This window comes from Cimex lectularius, unplaced genomic scaffold, assembly GCF_000648675.2.
Source record: "Cimex lectularius strain Harlan isolate CLEC.00 unplaced genomic scaffold, Clec_2.1 scaffold221, whole genome shotgun sequence".
NCBI classification, from domain to species: domain Eukaryota; kingdom Metazoa; phylum Arthropoda; class Insecta; order Hemiptera; family Cimicidae; genus Cimex; species Cimex lectularius.
This window is the reverse complement of record NW_019392775.1, coordinates 614,504-641,594: the sequence shown is the minus strand read 5'-3', so window position 1 is coordinate 641,594 and position 27,091 is coordinate 614,504. Positions and strand designations below refer to the sequence as shown.

The following is a 27,091-nucleotide window of genomic DNA, read 5'->3' as shown; positions in this document are numbered from 1 at the left end:
CTGTGTGGATAGTAAAGTTTGATACGAAGTAGAGAGCTTAGACGAGGGTTCGAAGGATTTTGGACTAGAATGACTGGATTCTTTGAGTTTGTAACACATCGTAGAATTCCACAATGCGATTCCGTATGCCCATATTTGTTGTTGTAATGATTTGTGGGTGATGTGGGTAGTCTATATTAGTTTATATCTTCTAGTTCAGTATGGATGTTTTAAGTTTAGTGTGGGGGTCCCAAGTAAGTTTGTCGATGTAAAATCCTAAATATTTGACGACATTGACTGTTGGGTGTGGAACATATGGAAAGATGTTTCAAAATTGTAAACCACAGTCGCGCCAAACTGGGTGTCACGACAGCCAGAACGTCAATCACATGGTACCAGACGGGGGAGGGAGGGTGCATAACCATCTGAACTTCGGGGTAGCAGAAAATGTTCCAAGTTTGCATGGGAATGGACTCGTAGTGGCTTAGTGGCGATGCTTCTGGCGAGAACTTAGTGTGAACCTGTTGCTCGGGGGGTACCGTTAGCAGTTTCCTTCCGAGGGCAGTGTTCCTCTAGGGGTTGGTTAGACATTCCACTTTAAACAAAACCGCGGCTGGAGCGGATCCGGAAGTTCTTATTCTGGAGGAGCCCCAATTCTCTGGGAGATAGAGTCACCTTCTCAATCTAGAGAGCCGGCGGGACGACCCAGGCTGATGCATTTCAGCCACCTGGGGTTACCCTTTGCCGAGCGGCACCGGTCTGGGACTTAATGTAGCCCCATCCACGCGGAATGGACGAGCTGAGAGTGAGGTCCGTCTCGGCCCTTCGGTCATCTCTCATCTTGACTTAAGAGACAACGACTTACCAGAAGACTTATACAACTACGAAGAATTTTAGAACCGAAATGCAATTCAAAAGTCTTTACAAGACATTGCTCCGAACACTTGTACATACGGAGTAAAACTGGTTCAGCCAAGCTATCCAATATTTATCGCAGACCTATCCTTCCAATTAAAACTCCTCAGGCGAATTTTCAAAAACTTTTGCTATGCCCCTAACCTGCATATCCACTGTTCATCAACAACAAGGAATTACTAAGTTAGATACTTAGGACTATAACTAGAGCTTTCTAAGTACAACTCTACTTAGTCTGACGTGGCCCACGCACGACTTGAGAGAAGACAACAACTTAACAGCAGAATTGAACAACTACCAAGGATTTTAGAAATCTATTTTGACATCCAAAACTCAGCTAACTCTTACAAGTCAATACTGCCACCACTTTGGACATGCGGTGTGGAACTGTGGGGTTCACCCACGCTATCGAACATCAAGCGTAGGCTAACCCTTCCAATCAAAAGTCCTCGGACAATTTGTCATAGCTCCTTACTACGCCACTAATCTCAATATCCATACCGCCATTGTACACCAACAACAAGGAACTATCAAGTCAGACACTTAGGAGTGTACCTGAAATGCAGGCTGACGTGGCCCACAGGAGACTTAAAAGTGAACAACTTAACAGAAAACAACTACGGCGACTTAGAAATCTTTTTTCACCGTCGAAACTCAACTAACTCTTTACAAGACACTCTATCACCACTTTGGACATACAGAACGGAAACCATCCACTATCCATCCAGTGCATCTATTTCTACCAATCAACAGCCCTCAGACAAATTGTCAAAGCTCCTTATTACCTCACTAATCTGATACTCCACACCAACCTTTTAAGCCATCCTTACCCTCATCTACACTATACCATCCCTAGAACTAGCCTCGTCGCCTTAAAGGACGATGGCCTCGCTATCACATTGTCCTCATATAGAATGCCATTATTGGCTGGTTTGTCTTAAACTGTATCCACGTGCAGTACTGGCCATAGAATCACTGCTGTTATGTTATGTCTATGCAACAAATAAATTATTATTTAAAAAACTGTGCCCTCACTTAAGATGCATTTGTTGGTAAAATTAATCTGAGAAAAAAATTGTATTTTTAATTATTTCCACTACATAATAAAACCATACCTAAGTAAAATATTAGCTTTTCCATGAGAAATCGCGAACCATGCATCATTTCGAAATATAAATAATTCGAAATAACATATTATTTAGATTATTTTGAAACGTAGTGAAATTAATTAATAGTGATTTCATATTTTGATTTTTTCTCAGAATTTTTATTGACAGTGCACTTAATGATTTTAAACAGTGGTTAACATTATTTACTTTCACCTTATCTCAAGCTCTAGCGATAGTGATACGTTGCGCAGATAAGCTTTCTAAGCTGGAGCCAATTGAATATAATGCTTGTACTATTAAGAGATCCTTGTTGCATTATGAATCACGATAGATTTCGCGAAAATGACTGTTATTTTATGACTTTGACGAAAATTAAAATTCTCAAAATCTTAAATCAGATTTTAGTAGTAATAATGTAGAGTAACTCAATGCAGACAGGTGGCTCACAAAATAATATCGCCTTATTAATTATGTCAACGGATACGAAAACGGAAACCACGGGCGCTCTTTCCCTCATGTTGAGTCCCGTCGTTGGACGGTTAAAAGAACCCGTGTCCTAAAAAATGCCCATGCTTCCCTTAAAAAGACTTCATGTACGCACATATTTGTAATATGCATTTTTATATATATAGGCTGCACTACTTATTATGATTTAGATGTGTCATACTTGTGTGTCGTGTTGAGAGTGCCGGAATACGGAAAACAAACACTTTGAGCCCTGAAGAGGATCTCAATAAAGATCGAAACGTTGGCACGATAAAGAAAACGTTTTTCGAAAACCTACGTCACACCAGACCGCATCACGATCTCCGAATAATCATTGACCAACGGTCACTAAACATCACACATTATTATATTAATCTTCTCAGTTTTTTCTAACAGTCGTAACACTTATTTTTTCTAAAACATTAAAACTTTTTGTAATTCGTCGAACGAGGATTAAATGGGACGTTTAATTGTTTGCTATAACTAATTCTCTAAAAAATAATTAAATATAAAGCATTAATCTAGTATTAATAACTTAAAAGGATAACATTAAATAAATTGTGAATTATATTGTTTACTTACTCAATTCAACGAGTCCTTCTTGATAAGTTTACCTGTGTAAAACAAACATTTATTAGGAGGAGATTCAAATCAAACATGCAAATAATTCTATTTAAATTAATTATTAATAAAATATCACTGTGCTGGAGAATTTTCAAATATAAAACGCAAATTAATGCAGTCGTGGAAAAAGATTTGCAGAGTCCTAGGATTTATCGTAAAATATTGAGCTTTTGCATAAGAAATCCCAGGGTCACACCTGCCTTGGCATAACCCTACATCAGATTTAAGAAGAGTGCTCCGCATGAACTCATGCCATCACTGTGTTTACTTTATGTACATATTTATTTTATTACATGAATAAAAAATAATAAATTATTTAAATTTTATTAGTAATTTTAGAATGTATTTGTTCTTACAGCATAGCAACCTCGTTAGTTTCTCTTTTACAGATCCCTCAATTGGAGAGGATTCTTATGATTAACAAACGAACTACCGCTCGAATATAGAAGAAAAATGTTAGCATATCGATTTCAATGATTCAAATAGAGGCAAAAGAAGGCTTCCTATATAAACTTACGGCAAACCTAGCTTGTAAAGTAATCATAGAATTACTATTAAAAAGAAATAATCGCTAATAATTAATGCTTTTACAGACCAAGCACAGTATCAAAATACTTCAATGCAAACTTTTCAACATTCCAAACCTCTATCAAAACAAAAATATTGAAAGACTAGACGGAGCTTTCCAACATAGAACTCAATCAAATGTTCCTTGCTGATTTCTCACTATTCGTTATTAATTAAGGTTTTTAGTTGAGATAAAATAGTCAGCGTCACGAGCGAGATTCGAACCCACGACCTTCGGCAAGATACGCTGCTACTCTACCACTTGAGCTATCGTGACTTCGATCCACTCGGACACTAACTTCCCATCTCAACCGCACCTTTTGAATTTTCCCTCCTTTTTGCCATTTTTCAAATGTCGTGTAATCAATTTGATTCTCGGCGACAAATGAAATGGCCACGGAGAGCTTTAGTGAAGTATACTTTATTTAAATTCATTAAATTCACTAATTTCGTGGTCCGCTTGACCAATTAACATATTACAATTAATTAAGGTTTTTAGTTGGGACAAAGAAGTGAATTTAATGAATTTAAATAAAGTATACTTCACTAAAGCTCTCCATGGCCATTTCATTTGTCGCCGAGAATCAAATTGATTACACGACATTTGAAAAAAGGAGGGAAAATTCAAAAGGTGCGGTTGAGATGGGGAGTTAGTGTCCGAGTGGATCGAGGTCATGTTAGCTCAAGTGGTAGAGCAGCGGCGTATCAAGCCGAAGATCGTGGGTTCGAACCCCTCTCGTGCCATTGACTTTTTTATCTCAACTAAAAACCTTAATTAATTGCATCTAAAAACCTTAATTATTTGAAAGATATTAATTGCTCAAGCGGACCACGAAAATTAGTGAACTATTCGTTATTTTTAAATGGCCACTTCGTATTCACAGATACGTGATTATTAAATCAGAAGGTGGGATGTATTTTTTATGATCCTAGAAATATGCACTCTCCGATAAATTATCAATATTTTCGGCAGAACTATTACCGATCGACCAGGCATTACGATATATCAACAGGCTCATCATAAAACTCCCAGTAATATGCACTGGCTATCTGAGTAGGGACCTCAGTCTGGTTAAAAGGATATCATGCCAGCTTTATATTCAATGATGTCGTCGACAAATTGGCTAAAAGAGTCACAATTTCTGGCTCGTCTCTCGCAATACCTCTACTAATAAAAGATATGAGGTCGACTTTAAAAGTCCAACTTGTAACTGAGTGGCAAAAAGAAGTCCTCAGGAATGAAAATGGCCTGAATTATAAATTAATGTTCCCACTGGTAGGGGGTATGGTTTCAAGATGATCAAAAATCCTTGCATTTAAGCTCGTCAGTAACTCGCCTAAAAAGTGGGCATGGAATTAGCAACGCCTACCTTCACAAAATAGGAAAAGCCAACGCCACTGTGCGACGTCTGTGGAACATAGAAGATCTGAACCACATAATAAGGGTCTGTAGTAAACACACCCAACAAAGGCTGTCTTGTACAGGACAACATTGCCACCCACGAACAGGTGGGAAAATGTTATATTTTAAACTAAAATAAAGGTGAAAATATAAATTGAAATAAATTATCACCATTAATATTTATTAAATTATTAATCAAATGCAACTTATATAATAAATTTATAAATTCTGATTACATTGTTCTGTTATTATTGTTTAATATGATGTTAATATTGTTTGCTGTTGTTATTATGTTACTAAGTTATTACGCGCTAAAAAGCGCTTAACACCCATCCTAGATACTCATAAAATCAACGGCTTCCGTCCTCATCATTCTACGATCCAACAATGTTTCATAGTTTTCGACACCGTTTCCTCTGCTCTATAGAATAAAGATTGGTCGCGTTCCTAGATGTAGCCATAGGCTTTTGATGGGGTCTGGCACTCGGGCATGCTTCATAAACTTAAACTCTTCCTACCCACACATTCGTTCGTTTTCCTGAAACCCTACATAACCGACCGCTTCTTCAGAGTGAAGTACGGCAACGTGTTCTCGGAAATCACAAAGATAGATCTAAGCAGTCGTCCCCCAAGGGAGCATTATTGATTCCCTCCTTTATATAATGTAAACTGCTCAAAAATGAATAGGGATATTGCCAATTTTGTTGTATTTACTGTCTCTTGCATTTTTATTTTATTTTTATTATAAATTGCATTAAAATTTATTGGAAATTATTATGTTTTTACTGAAGGAAAATTTAATTGAGGGATTTTGAAAAATAACAAAATAAAAAGTTTTAATTCGATAATTTTGATTATTGGACGCAATAATTTTTTTTAAACAATTAATACCGTGTATAATGTTACAGCTCTGTTAGCTAAAACCTCTGTGCACCTGTTAGGCGTTCTGTTCATAAGGTTGTCACTAATTTCATAAGGAATTTAAATCCATAGATCCAACGTTACACTCAGCTGTTGCAAGTCAACTGTACGCCGATGGTGTTCGAAAAGTCTTCTCTGTAACGCATCCCACATATGGAGGTCTGGAGTCAATGAGGGAAGGAGCAGATGGGAAATTCCAGGTTTTCTAAACAATGATGAACAACTCTGCTTCTATGAGGACTGGCATTGTAATCCAGAAATCGAAAATCCTTGCCAATGAGATCCCTGGTTTGAGGGATGTATTTCTCGATAATTTCTTTGACATAACGGACTGCGGTGAGGTCGCCTTCGACAATATGGAGTCCAGTTCGTCCTCCAGTATAAATCCCAGCACAGACCATTACACCGCCTCCTCCAAACTGCACTGAAGGGAGCACGAACTGGGGCATTGTACGCATCCCCTGTTCTCGGTAGACTCATAATTTCCAAAACATCATGTACTTCATTTATGATCTGACGGGTACTACGGAAATGGGTCCGTCTTGCATAAATAACAATATTTAATTTAACTATTTATATATTCCCTTAACGTTGTCATGTACTGAGATCCACTTCCACACTATTGGCACTTCCAGTCTCTGGGAATCGGGCTAAAATCCGGCAGACCGTGCTCTGAGAATCGCCAACCACCTCTGCGATATCCACTTGCCGGCGACCTCGATGACTCATTCTCACAGTAATATTGCGAACTTGTGGTTCAAAACAACCATGTCTTTTTATGGTTAAAGGGAAAACAACTGGATAAAAATGAAGAAAAGACAGTAAAAGGTGTTTGAGTAATCTTAAGTAAACCCGTTATTAGAAATGAGGAATAACATTTGTTTTTTTTTGGGGTTGTATTTTCTATTTTGTTTTATCCAACTAACAAGAATATATCGGTTAATTGAATTAAAATTAGTCGAATAAGAATAAATTACAAATATCCCTATTCATTTTGAGCAATTTATACTGCTGATCTACGTACACTTTCTTATACATACTAATCTAGGCTACTATCTAGACAGCAGACTGACGAGGAATCCTGCACGATACTTAAGAGACAATTTAACAGAAGACTTTGGTAACTGTGAAGACTTCTAGGACCAAAACCTGTCTTCACCGTCAAAACTAAACTAATCTTATACAAGACTTTACTGCGACCACTTTGGACATACAGACTGCAACTGTGGGGTTCTGCCAAGACATCCAACATCCCGCGCATTCAATCCTTCCAATCAAAAGTCCTAACACAAATTGTCAAAGATCCTTATCACTATCCTCTTCTGTCCACAACGACCTCAAAATTCCTTGTGTCAACTAACTGGTCAGTCCCCGATATCAAAAATTGTATGCCTTGTTTTTCTCGCTCTATTCCAAAGTTTACGAGTTTTTTTCTTAGTACCGCCAGTTTGTCGTTCCACCAGCAGATTCTCTTTTTGTTGGTGTACGTGGTTTGTGGGCAGGCTTCATGATACAGCTTCATAGCTTCTTGTACTTCAGATATGGTTTTTCTTCCCTTATCTCCCAGCTCAGATACTCTAACTTTTACTAGCCACAGTTCCTGGATAAGGGCTACTTCGATGTTGTTATCCCGGGCTACATGACAAAGCGTAAGGGCTTTACAATGCTGGAGGTTTGCTTGAAGTGCCCTCAGCATCAGTCTTAACTTCTTTTTTGATGACCCTTAGGGTAATCATTCCAAAGCCAATATAAAGGTTTAATTTAAATTGCCTTTGCTTAGAGCCCCAAAGGATGCATCGTCTACCACAAGTTTTAGACTTTTGCTTTCTACTCTCTGGCTGACGACCCTCCATTGCCCGGTATTAATCCCTGGGTTCTGGGATATCAGCAGCCTGAAAATGGTTACAGTGTCCGTCTCGATGCACTCCCCACCAACTATGTTGGGGAGATTGTCTGTTCCACATCGTTTCTCTCAATTTTGCTTTACTTGAGACATATCCTAGGAGCACTTCTTCCTATGATGGGGTGCTACCCAGTGCCCTGTCTCTTTGACTACTTTTGGTTGACATTAGCATTGATTTTTTGGTGTTAACGCTTCCAGTGGACGGACTCGGTGCAGGAGTCTGCAAGTGAAAATTAGGGCTTTGTTTCCATTCCTGGTTCTTTTCAGGATTGGATCCCCATTTTGTTTGACTCGTTTGATTGCCATTTTACGCCGAGCCCATGAGATTTCTTGGGTTTGAGGTGTAGTTTTTCAATCTTCTCCTTCACATCCATTTCACCTTCCGGCTTGGTTTTTTCCTAAACCCCCCCACATCTGAAGAAGGTGACGGATTGTCCTTCAATTCTTGGTTTATGGGAGTTGGAGTTGGTTCGGTGTCCTCTTCAATTTCCATAAGTTGGTTTTTGGGGTCTTCCTTTGCAAGTTCACGCTGTTTTCTTTCAGTTAGTTCATCCATATAATTCCCACGAGTATGGGGGATCTAAAGGGCTGCACTAGAAGAGCACTCCCTCTGGTGTAAGGTTGATTACTCAATCCCAAGGGTAGTTACTCCTATACCAGATCGGCACGGGAGCATAACACCTTAGATTAGGGCTGGATTGTGAGATTAGGATATGGATTAGGGTAGAAAGAGTAGACAAAGTTGCTATATTTTATTTGCATTATCTACCAAAAACTCCGAAATAAAAATTGTTAGGAAAATTGAAAAAGTCCACAATTTTTATTTCAAAAATCACCAAAATGGCAATAACTTTAAAAGGATTCCATGGATATACTGGAAATTTTGAAAGTATGTAGACCCCTCTAAACTACACGCATTGATCTAACATTGGCCTCCGCGAATGATTTAGAACTGGAAATATAAAACAAAAAGCTTGAGGTTTTTGTTTTAATTTTATCCTATTTTTCTCACTTATAATGACATAACATCTAAACTAAGTATAGGCTGAAAGACGAACAATCTACCTTTCTCCAGGTAGACATAACGTTGAATTTGGAAAAAATCCTGAAAAGTTATGTTTGAATTTAAATAGAACACTGGACACCACAGAGAAAACATTGCCCCTGATTGATCCAGCTCACAAATATCAATTCTTTTGTTTGCGTTGAAAATTGGTATTTAATAGTTTTGTATGGTGCTTAAAACGAACCCGATTTTTTTTAACATTTCGTTTTTTACCTACTTTACTTGTAGCGTTTTTTTGGCTTTCATTACTTGTTATATTTTTTATTTCATTTAATCCGATCCTGAATATTATTTTTTCATTCTAGATAAAGAAAAACCTAACAAATCGACTGATTTATAATTACCTTAAAATACTTGCACTATGAAGGCAGAAAACATATTTTAGAAAATTACTTAATTTTTGTTCGGCTCCTAACGCTCATTGGCAAGAACGTTAGTACAATCATTGTTGCAACATAATCACTTCTTTCTACGAGCATTATTAATGGAATACTATGACCAGGAATGGTTATTGTGTTTGATATAGCAAGTATGGGCGGTGCAGTATCGGAATTTTTTTTTCCCGGCTATCATAAGACATTAGTTCGCCTGAAATAACTTACCCCAGGTGTTTTCCCCTCTCATTAATATAACAAAGCGTTCATCGCGAAATAACATGCGCGAAGACTGAATATTTGCATTAAGATTACCATCGATAAACTAAAATAAAAGCGAGCGAAAACAGAGATAAGATAAACAACCCTTCTTTTTTCAACAATATTTTCGACAATATATTGTATCTTCCAATTATTAGAGTGGTTTCATTTGATTATATTTTAGGTTATCGGTATATTTTAATTAGTATGTACGGTGAGTGTTTTAATATTTTTTAGTGACGGAACAAAAATATCTGACATCCGGATTAGGCGAAGTTGTGAATTTTTAAAAATGTTATTTACAAAATAGATTTTCCGTTTTTTGTCTATATTTAAAACATGTTCTGTGGAATTATGGTTAATTATTGAATTTTATACCAGCCTTTAATCCTTATAGCTAGATCGCAGTTAAATATGGAATATTAATATATTGTAATTAATTACATTCTAGGCTTCCTTGTCTGTTTTATATCAAAAATTTAATTTTTTTTATTTCGCTTGGTTTTATTAACAAATTATACGGCTACTTATTGCAAAGTGACAGATGGATTATGCGCTAATTATTAAATTTTTATCAAATATTTTCTGAGTAAAATTTATGTTTAAATAGTACAGAAACTCTACGTTTATTATTCATTTTTTAAAACAGCTGAAATACGTGGTAAAATGATAGAGATAAATATTTTGTTTAGGTCTTACAGGATAGATTGAACATTTAAGTCTTAGAAGCGCAGGTAAAACTTTCCCTGATTGGTTTGTTAAGTTGTCAATTAAATAATAATTTATTTATATTACGAATGAATATTGTTTATTTGTTATTGACAAAATTATTTTAAGTTTTCCATTTAAAGTTAGATCATGCTCGTACATGACATATTTTTAAAGGTAAGTAAATAAAAAAATGATTGATTGAATTTTCAATTAAGATTGATTCAAGATTATAAAAACAGAAATGAATTAAATAAAAAAAATAAAATTTTAGTTATTTTCGTTCGGATTGACATTTTATTATATATTATTTTTTATATTGACATCTTCAACAATTTATTATCGGCTGCGATCGTTTATTTTTTATATTAATGTTTTGCTATTTTTCTTTTTTAATTTAAAAGTGAATCCTGAATAAACCCCTAAAGATCTAATTGAACTTCGCCACTCGGTTTTATCAGCAAGAATAATTTAATTATTTATTATTTATAAAATTGTTTAAAAAACCATGTGATTAAATAATTAAATAATCGGTAAACCATTTGTTTTTTTGTTTTAATTCTAATGTATTTTTTCAAGTAAGATGATTTTTCACCTTTGCAACTCTTTCCAGCTAGAAGCAACAACCAAAAGGACGGCATACTTTCCGGTTTTTATCAGCACTGTTGGACTTTATTTGATATTGGATAAAATAGTTTTAATTTATAATTTTTTCTTTTCGATTTAAAACACATGTTTGCGTTGGACTGAAAGTCAATGTATGTTCCCATTTAAATATTCAATAGAGTCAATAGAAGTTGATAAATACATAAAATATTATGATTGATCAAATATATTAAAATACTTAATTTTTTTTTATCAAGATCAAAAAATGTAGTCTGACAAAAAAAAGCAGACGAAACGGAATTCAAAACCGATTGTTTTTAAAAAGGAGAAAATAATAGGGATTTTGCTTTTTCTTCAATTTCTCCAAGTTATTGTCAATTCTCTCTTTATCAGTTACAAAAAGGTTAATTAGTGATATAATTAATATATTATTTTTTTAAACATATGTACGCTACAAAACAAACGATCCGAATGCTAGAGCGATTTTTTTTTTTATAACGATATATTTTAAAAAAATATTCACGTAGAATATTTCAGTTTAACGCTTTTATTTTCATTTCGAAAGGAAGATGACATTTAAAATAATACATATTTTATAATCCCAATACATATTTTTGCACATCCGGAGAAGTAGACTTTGTCTTATTTGTAAACTATGGTATAATAATATATCTTCCTATAAAACCCTAAAGATCTAATTGTACTTCGCCACTCGATTTTTCAGCAAGAATAATTTAATTATTTGTTATTTATAAAATTGTTTTAAAAAAACATGTGATTAAATAATCGGTACACCATTCTTTCTTTCTTTTAATTCAAATGTATTTTTTCAATTAAGGTGATTTTTCACCTTTGCAACTCTTTCCAACTAAAAGCAACAACCAAAAGAACGGCAACCTTTCCGGTTTTTATCAGCACTGTACTATTGGCCTGTATTTGATATCGGATAAAATAGTTTTAATTTATAATTTTTTCTTTTCGATTTAAAACACATGTTTGCGTTGGACTGAAAGCCGTATGTTCCCATTGTCAATAGAAGGTGATAAAATATATAAAATATTATGATTGATAAAACATATTAAAATACTTAAAACCTTTTTTTTTAAATCAAGATCGAAAATTGCAGTCTGACAAAAAAAACCAGACGAAACGGAATTCAAAACCGATTGTTTTTAAAAATGAGAAAATAATAGTAATACCTATTACGGTAAAGTACTATTTTTGTTTGCTTTTTCATCAATTTCTCCAAGTTATTGTCAATTGAACCTCTTTATCAGCAACTAAAAGGTTAATTAGTGATATATTAAATATATTATTTTTCCTTTAAAACATATGTACGCTACAAAAACAAACGAAATCCGAATGTTGAAGCGAATTTTTTTTTTATATTTATAGAATATAGAATAATTTTATATTATATATATATAAATAATTTTATAAATATAGAATATTTCAGTTTAAAGCTTTTATTTTCAATGCAAAAGGAAGATAACATTTCTAGAAGATAATATTTCTGCACATCCTAAGAACTAAACTTCTGATGAATACTTGTATTTTTCTTCTAAAGAAGTTTTCTTTTACGTCATTGTGTAGTTTTAATTTAAATTATAAATTATTAATTGTAGGCACATATATTTTCCGAAAAGATGTACCGTCTATATATTTGCTATTTATTAAATAGTTAGCTGGTTTTAATTATTTATTTATTTTGATTTTATTTTTTTAAGAAAAATAATGAGATAGATAGAGAGATAGGTAGGTGGATAGATATATAAATAAATAGATACATGGAGAGAAAGAGAAAAGAGAGTGAGAGAGATAGTAAGAGAGCGAAGAGAAAGAGAGATAGAGAGTGAGAAGGACTGAAAGCAGATTGTAGACGCTAAATAAACGATTAGCAGTTTCGTTTTACATAAATCAGAATCCCATTTCTTTAGAAATTATTACAAAAGCCAAATTAAACATATTACAAAAAAAATCTTTTTAAATATATCTTTAAACATTAAATTATAACTGCAACTATCATGGAAATAGCTTACTGTGTGTGCGGATATGGACGAAACCGACTAAATTTGAAAGAGAGGATCGGTGAAATAAAATCGCGTTAATAACTTATTAAATGGTGTTAAATTAAGGAAAATAATAAGTCTCCGGTTGTATAATAAAATATGTTGTATCTCTTTCGTTACAAAAAATTATGTAAAGCACAAATCGATTAGTTTTTTTTTTTAAATTAGTAATTAAATATATTTCATGATGCCCGTTGCAAGTTTAAAAGTCGTCTTATATGAACACTTTTATATCCCTAAAAATAAAACCATCAAAATATAGTTTACAATATTCAAATCCGTTTGATTCTGGGGTCTTCATTAATCATTAAATTTTAAAACATTAATTAAAAAAAAAAAATTTAAATTTTTTTATGCATGTTAAAAAAGTAAGCAGTCTGTTTTTGAAAAACCGAATCAGCTGGATTAATTTTATGTAATAACATATATGTTGTATCACTTTCGTTATAGAAAATTACGTAAAGCACAAATAGTCCTAGTCAATAAATAGTTTTCAAAAATATGATGATTAAAAAAAAGCCGGATAAGAGATTTAAGGCAAACGGGGTGGATAATAAGATATATGTTGTATCTCTTTCGTTATAGAATATTACGTAAAGCACAAATCGACTAGTTTTTAAACAATAATTAAATATGTTTTATGATGTCCGTTGCAAAGTTTAAAAGTCATCTTATATGAACACTTTTATACTCCTAAAAAATAAAAACATCAAGATATCATTTAGAATATTTAAATCCATTTGATTCTAGGGTCTTCATTAATCATTAAATTTTGAAACATTAATTTAAAAAAAATATTTGAAATTTTTTATGCATGTTAAAAAAGTTTTTGAAAAACCCAATCAGCTGGATTCATATTCTCTATTTTTACAAATGGAATAAAATCCTATAAAAAAGTAGTTACAGATCAGTAAAATAGAGTGAAAAATCTGACCTTGATCACTGGCACTTGGATAAATAGTTTTCAAAAATATGATGATTAAAAAAAAGCCGGATAACAGATTTAAGGCAAACGGGGTGGATAATAAGATATATGTTGTATCTCTTTCGTTATAGAACATTACTTAAAGCACAAATCGACTAGTTTAAAAAAATGATAATTAAACATATTTTATGATGTCAGTTGCAAAGTTTAAAAGTCATCTTATATGAACACTTTTATATTCCTAAAAAATAAAAACATCAAGATATCATTTAGAATATTTAAATCCATTTGATTCTAGGGTCTTCATTAATCATTAAATTTTAAAATATGAATTTTAAAAAAATTAAAATTTTGTATGCATATTAAAAAAAAGTAAGCAGTTTTTGTAAAACCCAATCAGCTGGATTAATATTCTCCATTTTTACAAATGGAATAAAATCCTATAAAAAAAAAATTGTTAGAGATTAGTAAAATAGAGTGAAAAATCTGACCTTGATCACTGGCACTTGGATAAATAGTTTTCAAAAATATGATGATTAAAAAAAAGCCGGATAACAGATTTAAGGCAAACGGGGTGGATAATATTATAAGCTGGAATGAACACAAAAAGAGTAACAAAAAAATTAAATAACGGAAAATTTAAGCAGAAATAGAGTAATGAGAATAGATTCGAAACTGGGAGCGGAATACGCTCCTTTGAATAATGCCCAAAAACTGAAGAATTATATTGAAAAATGAAAGAATTGTGGAGAAGAAAGAAACTATGGACCGCAAGACGTTTAACAAAAATAACAATGAAAGAAAAAAAATAACCTTTTCATTTTATCTATATAGCACACATGTTTTTCATGTGAGGAACAAATCAGTAAAATTAAGAAGGCAAGCGGTTCTACCTCTTCACCGCACTGCAACCATTAATATTTTTAAAATTACAAATTCAAAATACCACGGCTTTTCAATTGAAAATCATTTAAAGCACAAATTGATGTTCCAGAAACTATTTTTGTATTAAGTCAATTTATAAATAAAACAGGCATTAAACGAGGTTGTTTGAAATTCGGAAAAAAGAAATCAGTAACGCTAGAATAATTGCTTGTAACTTACTACAGAATGTGAAACGTAAAAATCTTAAATAAAGGTCGTATGAAAACATGTAAAATATTATTTTCTGTTAAAACACTTAAGATGACTAATTCGCATTTGTGAAATCTTTTATAAAAAAAATAAAATATTTCTTTCTCCTAATTAAAATAAAATTAGCATAATGGACAAATCATAAACAAGCAATTAAGTAGTTAAGTTACCCAAAATTCTAATAATATAATGTTCGTGAGTATATAATAAGATAAACATATGATTGGATTAACTAAATTACCTTTGAAAAATTGTTTATCTTGTAAATTTATATTTATTTTAAGTAACTAGCATGTTATAAAAATGTTTTTATATTTAACTAATATTTTAGTTTAAATAAAGTAATCTTTCTGCGCTTTACATATTGGCTCCTTACTTGGAGCGAGTATGTATTTCGTAAGGGAAGCAGGGGTGTTTCCACACACATAGAAATTTATACTGTGTATTTGTATAGCATGGGATTTTTAAATTTTATTATTATTGTGTGTGTGTGTGTGTGTGTGTGTGTGTTTGGGTATATGGAAGAGTGTGTTTGTATGAATTGGTATCGAGACCCCATCAGCCCTAACAGTGGGTGGTGGGCTAAAATGACTTTTTTAAAGGTATTGTCGTTGAGGATTCTGAGGTAGGTTTTGGCTAAGAAAAATAAACGCCAATCAATTATTATGGATTTGTGTAAGACGGTGAGCCCGGAGTGACCGATTCGAAGTCGAGGAAGAAGGGTTCTTCTGTTTGGGAGGAGCTAAGGAGGATCACTAGGAGCATGCTTCCTACAGGTACCCCATTAGCCCAGGCCTGAGAAGAGCCACCTAAGTGACCTAAGAGGACCCCATGCCGAGGAGTACCATTTGGCCGAGGAATCCATTTGTGCAATATTTTGACGTTTTCGTCTTGACAGAATTTCAATTTTTTTAATGAAAATCCAGGGTGTCTGAACTTAATGAGATGTACATTATTGTGGTGAATGCTGAACGTGAGTTAGGCGACAGAAATGATATTAATGGTTTTGAGTGAATGTGTTCACAGAAAGATAGCAAAAAAATACTATATAGGCGGAAAGGATATTCGTTATCCACAGACAACAGCTGAATCATCTTCAAACCTGGATCCATCAGTTAAAACAAGTTCTGCCCAGGAATGTGCAGGTCTGAACTTGGATTAGATGATTTTTGAACGTGAGGTGTTCAATATTGTAATGCATTAAATATATGGGAATTCTAAGCGGGGGGGGGGGAAACGTGTGACACTTAGGGAAGTGAAGAAAAGGTTGTTCATTCCTAAAAAATAAAAGGAGAGGACGATATGTTGAAATGGATTTAGAAGAGGTCTTTTCAGACCGCATTTACGCGACATCTATGGCAGTTCAGCTGCGCCGACGAGAATACCACAGAGCTGTTCCGAAAGGACCCAGTACATTGTAAATTAATTAGTGTCATATAGGAGGACTTACCACGCAACTACTTGTTGGGGGTTGTGTACGAGGGCTTAAACCACTTTTCAATACTTTTTGCATATTATTCACAATTAAAAAAGCCATGGGATTTGCCTGGATGCGAACCAAGAACCGCTAATCCGGTCCAGGCCAAGAAGTTAGGACTCCAGGGTATGTCAGTAGCTAGGTCCCCCACGCTTACAGTTTTTAAAACCTAGGCTCACTCACACTCTGAAATACATTCTTTTTTAACCATCAGTACAATATACCATAAAAAGTCTTGTTTTCTTCAAAAATCTGAACAGGAATCAAAATACTCCGGGCCGTGTTCAAGCGTCCGGACATTGCTGGAACACTCTGTGTTTAGGATGGTTGGTTGAGGTTTAGGGTCTGGGTAGGTAGTCCACTGTCTTTTTAGCGGAGGATTGTTAGGGGGTACGTTGAAGAGAGTGTTTGACCTAGTGGATTGGTGTGGGAGGGGAACTTTTTTTTAACGTTGTTATCTTTATTTTTTCCATATATGTCGTCCAAATATTTAATATAATAAAAAGTAGTTCACGTGTAATGTTTGCTGATGAATGCTAAATATATAAATATAACACATAGATGAGTCACTAAAGAATTTAAATTAATACTTTATTTTTAATTCGTTTATTTGCTAACATGTTCCATATACATTTTACATGGAGGAAAGCTTTGAGTGGAAGTTGTCGAATCTTGTTTGGATCATGTCCGTCGCGAACGAGATGTCGTGGGTGGTTTGATTAGTTGAGGACGCGACGGACGACTTTTCATTGAAAGGATTGGATTCTTTAGATGTTAGATGGGTGTTGAACCCACAGCTCGACTCCGTAAGTCCAAATCGGTCTAATTATTGTCTGATATATTGTTAGTTTGTTGCGTATACTCATTATGAATTTGGGTCCAAATAGGCGTCCGAGTTGTCTGTATCGTCGGTTCAATTCTTGTCTTTTTGTTTGTGTACGTTCCACGTAATCTGCTGTCCAAGTCAAACCCAAGGTAATGGATTTGGTTTGATGGGGGGCCGTACTGGGTCTGCGCACTGGTGAGGAAAAAAGCTTTTAAACAATAAATCTTATTCTTCTTCTCTTCGTTACTGTCGTCCTTTTTGTAATGTGCAATGTAAAATTCAACGTCAAAATTTTAAATTTTCTTTTCTCTTACTGCTAGTTTAACAATGTGCGTTTATAATAATGTTTATCGTCAACAAGATTTTTTTTAAATATTAAAAAGTGAAATTATTTGTATAAAAGGAAAAAACGTTTCAACTCTTGTTAATAGGTAGTTCCATTGGAGTTTTTGTTGCGTTTATTACTCGGATTGCGTAATCGTCGTCACAGCTTTGTGTGGGATGCCCTTTAATCTATCCATTGTTTCGTTAATGGGGATTGAAGGGTAAGGTTTTTACGTCGTAGAAGTTTAGTTAAATTATTTATTTAGTCGAGTGATTTATTGAAATTTAAGTGTGTTAAAACGCCTCCTTTATTGTTATTGATGAACGATTTGTTTTTGTAAGAAAGCACAACGGAATCGTACCGTCTGAGATGTTTTTACAAACAGATGGAGAGAAATTTTATTTTCACTATTTATCTATATAAATTCCAAGCTCATGAGTGATAAATTTCCTAATAGTTATTTAATCCTTATCGTAAGTCTTGGCTTAAAACGCATGGTTAAATGGTGAAATACAACAACAAAGCCTGGAAATATTAGCGATGCGGCACCTAGAAAAGTGCTAAAATTCGTGAAGCAAAGTGCACTTTCCGCGGCACATTCATAAAGTTAGGTTATACTTTACTGCCAATGATAATTTTTTTTTAAAATCTACAGCATTGTGTTAACTAAAAAATTATTGTTAACCCCAGAGAAAAATCAATTCAATTTCACCTGACTTTTCTTTTTAATATGTAATTTATTTCTAGCCTTTATCAAAATAAATCTTACAAACATATGCGTATATGATTTTTTTCTTACGGTCACAGCACCAATTATGAGAACAGTGCACCTGGAGGGCACGGTTTAAGAGAAACCAGCGAACAGAAATATCGTGTATTAAGGAGAGATTTAAAATGTGTTGCAGATTTTTTTTTTATTGCCCTTCATTAAAAGGCAGACGGTGGATTTTAAAAATGTATTTTCCATAACAAGTCTCTACCAATCACTTGTTAGTTACTCTGGAGTATCAAGTATGTAGGTCGGCCGGATCAATCGGATCGCTCAGGATTGAGAGGGTATCGAAATATTTACTGTCCAAAATGAACGTTATCTCCATTATACGGAATGGCTGAATTTGGTCGGACTGAACTATTTGGATGACAAGAATTTTGCCATCGGCCTTGTTCTTATGGAAGATACTAACAATAGGATTGATTCCCCGAGATCTTATCCTACATTTGGTATTGGCGTCCCCCAGAGCCGACTACGCTCTCGTGAGCTATTTATTCTATGTTACCCAACATAGGACGAATTATGGGCCGGAATCTTGTCTTTCTCGGACAGTTCGGCAGTAATCGAAACTTTCTCTGACTCCTTTCGGTTTTGAAAAAGATTTTCTAACATTAAAGAGTGTTCACGGAGTGCTGTGTATTTTTTTTGTGTATTTGATTTTTTCCTCAGCCACAAGTTTTATTGTTATGTATTGAAGTTATTATCCAGTTGTAATCTATTATTTTTATCTAACGTTAAGTTTTTATATTCTGAATTTTTATGTATGTTTTTTGTACTCTTGACTGTTCAGTTTTTGTCCATTTGATCCATTTGAACTGCAATAAAATAATTAATCAAATAAATAAATAAAACCAGTTTTATCAGTATAAAATGATGTATAAATAAATTTATATTGCGTCCAAAACTAATCGATTAACAGGCCATTTTTACTGTTATCGATGAATAATCTTCCTAACCCATTTTAACGGAATTGAGCAAACTAAGATGTTTTATAAACACCAAGACGGAAAATATTCGATTTCACATTCCATCATCAATACAAATCGTCAGGAGAGATAATTTCTTACTTTGCATTGTTTAATTTATATTAGTATTGTATGTATTTTTAAATTTAGTTTCTTTATTTTTCAAGTAGTCGATTTCATCGAACCGACTTGAATAAACTTATAAGCGCTGCGGAATTTTGTTTCTTTTTTCAATTTTGCTCAGTTTTATCAGCAAGAATTTATTGCCAGTAGCGATAAATGGTCTATTTTTCATTTATTAAATTGTTATCAGTTTCTTTTTTCGATTTGAAACATGTGCTTCAATAGGAAGGGAACAATTTCGTATTGTGCAAATTAAAATATCCTAATTCGCCTCAAATCAAGCTGGCTTTTCCATACATGCTGTTTTAAAAATGATCGGTCATTGTAAAATCACCATTCTATTCCTTCTCGATTTTTGTAAAATCTTGACCCTTTTCCTTAAACCGAAAACTATATCTAACTTTCACAGTGAGCCCCGCTGGTTTCACCCTTTCCTTTCAGAATCAAGTCTCCGTTTCAAAATAAGACGAATCTTCTCACTTGTCCATTACTTCTGGAGTCCCTCAAGACCCAAGAAACCTCTCTTCCCCTTTATTGTTACATTAACGACTTCCCCAAATCCATAAAATATTTCCCCATCGCCTTAAATGCAGATGATTCCAAAAGTTACCTTTCCTTCCTACCTCCTGACAAGTTGTAATTGTAAGGATTCCGGAGGATTGAACCTTAATTTACTCATGGACCGATGAAAATGGATTAGAACGCGGTAAGGGTATTGTGTATACAGTTCCTTAATTTTTCCCTCCATTTACCATTAACAATAACATTATTTCCTTCTGTCCCACCGTAAAGAACTTTGGGATTGTCCTTGGTCCGACCTGGAATACCCAAATCTCCCAGATTTCCCGCCGTTGTTTTGCCAACCTCCATCAGTTCCGACGTGCCAGCCATCGTCTTCACTTTATACGCGTAAACTCTTAGTTTCCTCCCGTTTTCTTCCCGAGATTAATTACGTCTGTGTTGGACTCAGCGTCTAATGAATTGTCTTGTACGTTCTTTGTTGGGATTCTCAAGGAGGTCTCACGTGATTCATCTTTCCTTCCTTGGTATCAGATGATTTCTTAACATTTCTCTCCCTACATAAATGACCTCATTTTCAGTTTCTAAATCCTAATTCTAAACAAAAAATTTCTTCCTGTTGATACTTCCTCATCTTGCCTCCAGAATATGGAATTCTATTTCTCCTTTTCGACCAAGAGACTCTTTGATTACCTCTTGCCATTACAACAAAGCACTGACGATTTTGAATTATCTCTTTTTAGTTTTATTTACATTATTTTTAATATTGTAGAGAATTTTTTGTACGTATGTATTTTTGAAGATATATATTTTCGTATGGCCATATCAGATTGAATATTTCCTAATAATAACAATATCTATGCTAAATCATAAAAGGGTTTTCAGAACAGCTTTATGTCGCAAAATAAAGTTTTGTTTTTCATTCATTCATTAAAAAAAGCAATTTAAATTGGCACTAATCGGATATGCATAGTTAATACTTCCTTAAGTTTCTGGCTGACTTTTATGCAGTTCATTAAACTTCAGATGTGTTAAGTTGTTATTATTTATTTTTGGACCAATGTTCTAGTCATTTTATAAAATCATAAGTCTTAATGCTAAAATGTATTACGAATTATAGCCTTAAAATATTCAGGAGAATTTAATTTGCTCAATTTCTGATCATTTATTAAGTTGAAATACACATATTATTGGAAAAAATAATGTTTTAACACATTTTATCCTAGTAGATCATATAGTTATTGAAAAAATGACAATGATGATTTTTTTTAAATTTATTGTTACAATAAAAAATTGACTGAAAAGATTTCATTTTTCATATAAATTAAATCCTTCAAAACACATTTCTCCCACCGAATAGTTTTTGTACGTCACTATAAGAAGAGCGGGAAGGGGTATCGGCCAGAGAGATACTAAAGCAGTTCTTCTGGTCAATTTCTTTCATGATCACATAATGATAAAAGCTGACTACTACTATACTCTTCTGGAGCTTAAGTTAAAACTTATCGAAACAACCCATCAGGAACGTAATTTCGCTCCATGAAAATGCTCCTGCCCATTCAGCAAGAATTCCCTTTTCTAAGTTTATTAATGCAATAAAAAATTGACTGAAACTATATAATTTTTCAATATCATTAAGATCCTTCAAAATTTATTTCTCAAACCGAATTTGGTGTTTTGATTCGGTCACTGTAAAAAGAGTGGAGTCGCGTCATCAGCGAAACGCTGTGGACAAACTTAGTGACTTGTGATGAGACTGGGTCCACTATTTTAAATAAGATAACTAGTGTTGAATTGCGGAAAAAAGGATTGACTTTTTCTCGATTTTTGGAATTCTTGGACAGTTCGTGCACAACTGTCTGATCGCTACCCCTTCTTTTCATATTGTCTGAATTAAATGAATCCCAATTCGGTGGGAAAAAATGTTTTTTCTAGAAAGCCAATTTTGTGTAAAAAATTGATATATGTTGAGTGATTTTTTTTTTAACAATAAATAAAATAACTTGTTTTTATTTGAATGACCTTCTTATTTCATTTCACACTAGTTGTAAAACTGTCTGGGTGTAGAATAGTCGTTGATTTTCAGTTTGGAACAGAAACCTACTAAAAATTATGACACTAACTTATTATGGGCTATTTATGCTATGGCTAAATCCGCTTCATTTTTTCAACCGGAATTTATTGCCGGTAGCTATAAACCCATTAGTCATTAATTAAACGGTTATTTATTGATTTAAATTATGTGTTTCAATAAGGCGGAAACTCAATTTTAATAAAACAATTGAAATGATTACTATTTATCATTTTGAGTTTTGCATATTGATTTTAGCTGGCTTTAGGTCGCAGTGTTGAAATTTCAATTAGTTAAATGGGTTAATATTTTATTGGTCATGAATCTTCTGAGTTACGTTAATTAAAATTTAATTTAATAACACTTTTTTATTAAACTGTGTAAAGAAATGTTGTTAATTGATAATATTTGATTTTTTGTATAAATTAAGTCAGTGTACCAGTATGACTTTGTATTTAGTGGTGGTCCTTTAGCCTTCCCGTTGTGGTATCAGTACCTTACACTTTTTAGTAAAATTAACTTTTGGAGTAGAGACATCAGTTGGCGTGCCTAATATGGTATCTGCCTGTATCTCCTCCCTCAGTTCCCATGACCCTGTGGGCTGCTGCTCTGTTTTCTCCTTGGATTAAATATGTAGTTGTGGGAGGTTTAACAACACCTCCAAGACAGCAGTTGTGGTCATGGTTCCAGAGACACAGAAATAAGGGTGCCGGTTAATAGCCTAATTGCTTTGACCTGCATAGTCTTGGTCCATTACTCTACCGACCCAGTCAGAATTGGTCTTAAGACGCAGGTGTACAGCCATAGAGGCATTTTAGGTGCCTTTTAGGAGCCTTCTGCACCTCCCCCAGGGAAGTTTTGTTCACAGTTTTGTTGGTTCTATGTGAGCCGCTGATCTAGTGTGATCCCTAGATATTTGGACTTCCTTGGAAAATGGGATCGGGGTCCCTTTTACACTTGGGGTTTTAGGCTTCATATTTCCTTGTCCTTGTGAATTGAATCATTATGGTTTTATGGGGGTTAATAAATGGACCTCCCGTTTACACCATCTCTCTACCAGGATGACAGCTCGTTGTACACGCTCCATCACAATGTGTTCTTTTACCACTACGACCAGGTCGGCCGCACTGCCTAGACAGTAGAATCCTTTTTGTTCCAATGTTTATCGTAGTTCGTCTACCAATGTCGACACAGGAGGGGTGAGAAACCCTGTCGCTGTCCTAGCCCAGATAGTAGTGCCGCCCAAGGTGGATGTAATTATCCTGTTCCTGTGGCCTTCTACCACACATTGACAGATCTTTTCTGAGACCTCCTGTTTTGAATTGCTTTATAAAGAGAAACTGTGGTTGCGTTGTTAGAAGCTCCCTCTATATCCTTGAAGAGTGAAACTGCTATCTCCTTGTCGTTTATCGACTTGGTTATGTGTTATGTTTACACAGGTCATCCAGGGCTAGCTCTGTGGATCTCCCTGGTTAGTATACGAATTGTCGTTCACTGAGAGGTTTGTTCTTCAGCGCCGTCTCTCGAATGTGGTTCTCTACCAGTCCTTCTAATGTTTTTACCATGAATGATGTGAGGCTGATAGTTCTGTACGAGTTGGGCTGGTAGTGATGGGTCTCCTACTTTTGGTTTGTACACCACTCATACCTCTCGCCATCTTTTAGGAATGTAGTTCTATGCTAAACAGGCTCTGAATATTCTCACTAAGTGATGGGGATCTCTAGATCTTTTTGTAATAGCGCTGGGTAAATTCCGTCTATTCCTGGCGCTTATATGGGCTAAACTTCTCAAGTGCCCAGCTTATGGATTTAGGTTGTATTATGTTTGCCACCTCCTTCCAGCCATAGTGGTAATCTTGCCAGACAGACAGCTATCCCATATTAAGTTTTCGTTTGCTATCACTTCCGTCATTTTGTAGCCACAAAAATATCCGTTAAACGAGAGCATGGACCAACTCATTCTCGAGAATCCCGGATTTCACTCTAACCCAACCCAGAGTGACATCTTTACCGCTGATAACTAATTCTTTGTATTTTGAAAAAATAATTACCGTTATTGGTCACTTTATATATATGAAAAATGTGAAACTGCACTCTTTGAATCTGTTACAATCGTAAGTTTTAATATGTCCAGCCTCTGTATCTACTCCAGTGCCTTAAGTATTGCTATGTATTCTGCTGAAAAGATCGAATAGTATGAGAAGAGATCAAATGATTTATGTATTTTACGTATTGGGTCGTAAAGGGCAACCACTCTGTCACTGACCCATCCGCGAAAATCAGGTAATGATGATATTGGGATAGGTCAGCAGTATAAATAGTATGCAGATAGAACCAAGACTGCTCCCTCGTTGGAGGACTGATAAACCCAAGGTGTTTTTGTTTTATTTTCTATTATCATGAGCATTTTGTAGTAAGAATCTCTTTCAGTAATAAATTCGTAAGTTTACCATAAATTTTTACATTTTATATTTTAGTATATGCCTGTATGAATAACCCTATTGTAATAACACCATTTCTTGGCGCTAGTATTTTTGTTTTAGGTTTTTATTCTTAAGAACTTTTAATAAAAAGTTGCCAATGAGTCTAATGATTTTTTTCAATATAAAACATATTATATTATTACTATTTCATTTAAGGTTAAATTGTATTAATTAAGAAACGCACCAAACGTTATTTTCGTCCGGAAATCGTTTATACATTTTAATAAATAAGTTTAAACAAATATTTTTTTATAACTTTTGAACAGCCCTTCACTGTACCAGGACTGGGTGTAGGATTCGTGATGAGAAAAATGGGTTTTTGGGTTGAATGACCTCCATTTAAATTATCTTCTTTGAAATTTTCTTGAAAGGGTGGTAATATATTTCTGTAGTACAGTATAGTAAACTAATTAAATTTTAGACGAAAATATATTTTTTACTAAAATAATTCTTTATTTTTTACTATCCTCTAGAGATCAATGAATAGACGTGATCCTTACAAAACTCAATTTTCGCACTAAAGCACTGGCAACTTTTTTTAAAGACTGTTAGCTGTTATTAATTTAAACTTCCGTAAAATTTTACAAGGATGACTGACATGGCGTTATCCTTATGTAATCTGAACATTGGTCGGAAATGATTTATATCCCAGACAGAGTCTTTATTGAAGAATAGAGAATATTTATTCTATCAAGTATTGTTTATCATTTGAAGCAAGACGAGGGGAAATATACATATATATATTTTAGCGGCCATAATTGACCTATTTAATTATTTCAATTAATTAGATTTTTTCTCTAAAATCTTGTTTGAGATGAAAAAGTTAGTGTCACGAGCGGGATTCGAACACGATATATATTTATATTACTTTGTTACACGTTCAATAGATTTTTTTAGGTTTTATTGTTTGTTATAACAATGGGGAAAAACCAAAGGAGGAAAATTATCTAAAATGATTTCTTCTTATTAATTGGCAGCAAGTGATTATCGGAAGACACGGATTGCGTGACGTAGTTGCGAGTGATAACATTTCCCAGATCTGTTCTGTCTGAATAGGGACATACATTTCTAAATAACCTTAATGTTGTTCAATGAATTTCTTTTCGTCAAACGCTACATGAACCGTGGTATAATGTGTTGTTGACACAGCGTATAGTAGTGTAAACACATCCAAGGATAATATTGCGATTGTGTAAAAACATAAAAAGAAAACTACCGGATGCTATTTGTATTCGTTCTCTTTCTATTTAACTATTCTATAATACATTTTTTATTTCATTTATAAAAGCTAGTTGAAAGTTGAATAAAAAAAAAAACCAAAACTCGAACTGGCCAGATGTTTGGATAATAAATGACAAAATTTGAGGATAAATTGACGAACCTTAATCCAAATTTGAAGTTTGTCTGGCTATAAGACGCCACTTCCATATCCACGCCGTGACACTACATCCCCCACACCATGTTCACTTTGCATTTGACCCCAAGATTCGAATTTTCCCGGCAATCAAACACTGGAAAAAACCGGAAAATATTTTTAAAATGTATTCAAAACGATATCCGGAAGACGACAGAGAAAACTTTCTTCGGCCGACAAATTCGAGCGGAGGGATATTAGTGGATCTTGCACCACGGCAATTTTATACGATAGACGCGTGAGGACTAACCGATTTTATCTTTGAGCCAAGAAGGTTGCGAAATTTTCTCTCCGGCCTCTGGATTAAGCGTATCAGCGATACGCCTACCCGATCTAGCGATTATATCTTGCACTATGGTAATTTATTACATGGTAATCATGCAGAAAAACACCCTTTTATGTCACTTAAAAATGATATTAATTATTTAACTTGATTTTCATAAAACTCCGGTTTTATACATGTGAAAAGCTTCATCACTTAAAAGTAAAGTAATTCCTGTCATACAGGAGGCTACCAAACTGCTCATTGGGTGTCGCGGACGAGGAGTCAAACCACTTTCTATATACTATTCACTATTAAAATTCTATAGGCTGTGCCGGGATTTGAACACAACACTGCTAGCGTGGCAAATATGAGTCGGCCACCCAACCCTTCGGCCACTGAAGTCCCATTCATCACTTAACCCCCTTAAAAGGGTATAATCATCGAACCGCACTAATCCTATTTTTTTATTTCTATTGAAAAAAGTCTATTCTCATTCAATAAAGTCATTGGGCGTCATTCCTAGTGACTGTCCGATCATGTCGTGTGTCATTCCTACTCGCTCCCTGTAAGGAATCGGAAACCTGCACGGAAGACAATAACAAGCAGGATCGATTAAGCGATCTGACATGTAAAAGGTTATAAAAACGAAAATCAACTTTTGTAAAGTAGGCAAAAATTATTTTTCACTTCAGCCTTTAGTAATAATGTTTAGATTATATCAAAACCTTTGAGAAAAAAATATTTTCCTCCAAAATCAATATTCAGGAGTTTTTTGCGGAATAGAAAACGAATTTCTTTGTTTT

The 27,091-nt window shown here is 34.1% G+C and overlaps 1 protein-coding gene across 4 annotated transcripts in view; it reads right to left on the bottom strand.

Moving 5' to 3' along the window:
• LOC106663301 (AF4/FMR2 family member 4-like) overlaps window positions 1–26,274 on the bottom strand; it is a 144,145-nt gene extending 117,871 nt beyond the window's left edge. Inside the window, exons 1-2 of one of the 4 annotated variants that reach the window (XM_014388018.2) lie at window positions 25,991–26,274; window positions 3,072–3,103 (exon numbers count right to left, since the gene is read on the bottom strand). Coding sequence is in view for 1 of the 4 variants with exons in the window: in XM_014388014.2 (XP_014243500.1) it covers window positions 25,991–26,037 (47 nt within the window). In the remaining 3 variants the exon portion in view is untranslated. Of the gene's footprint in view, window positions 1–3,071; window positions 3,104–13,924; window positions 14,010–14,406; window positions 14,701–25,990 lie in introns of those variants that run through there. The other 3 variants (XM_014388017.2, XM_024227609.1, XM_014388014.2) reach the window with 3 other exon arrangements.
• Window positions 26,275–27,091: the final 817 nt, after the last annotated feature.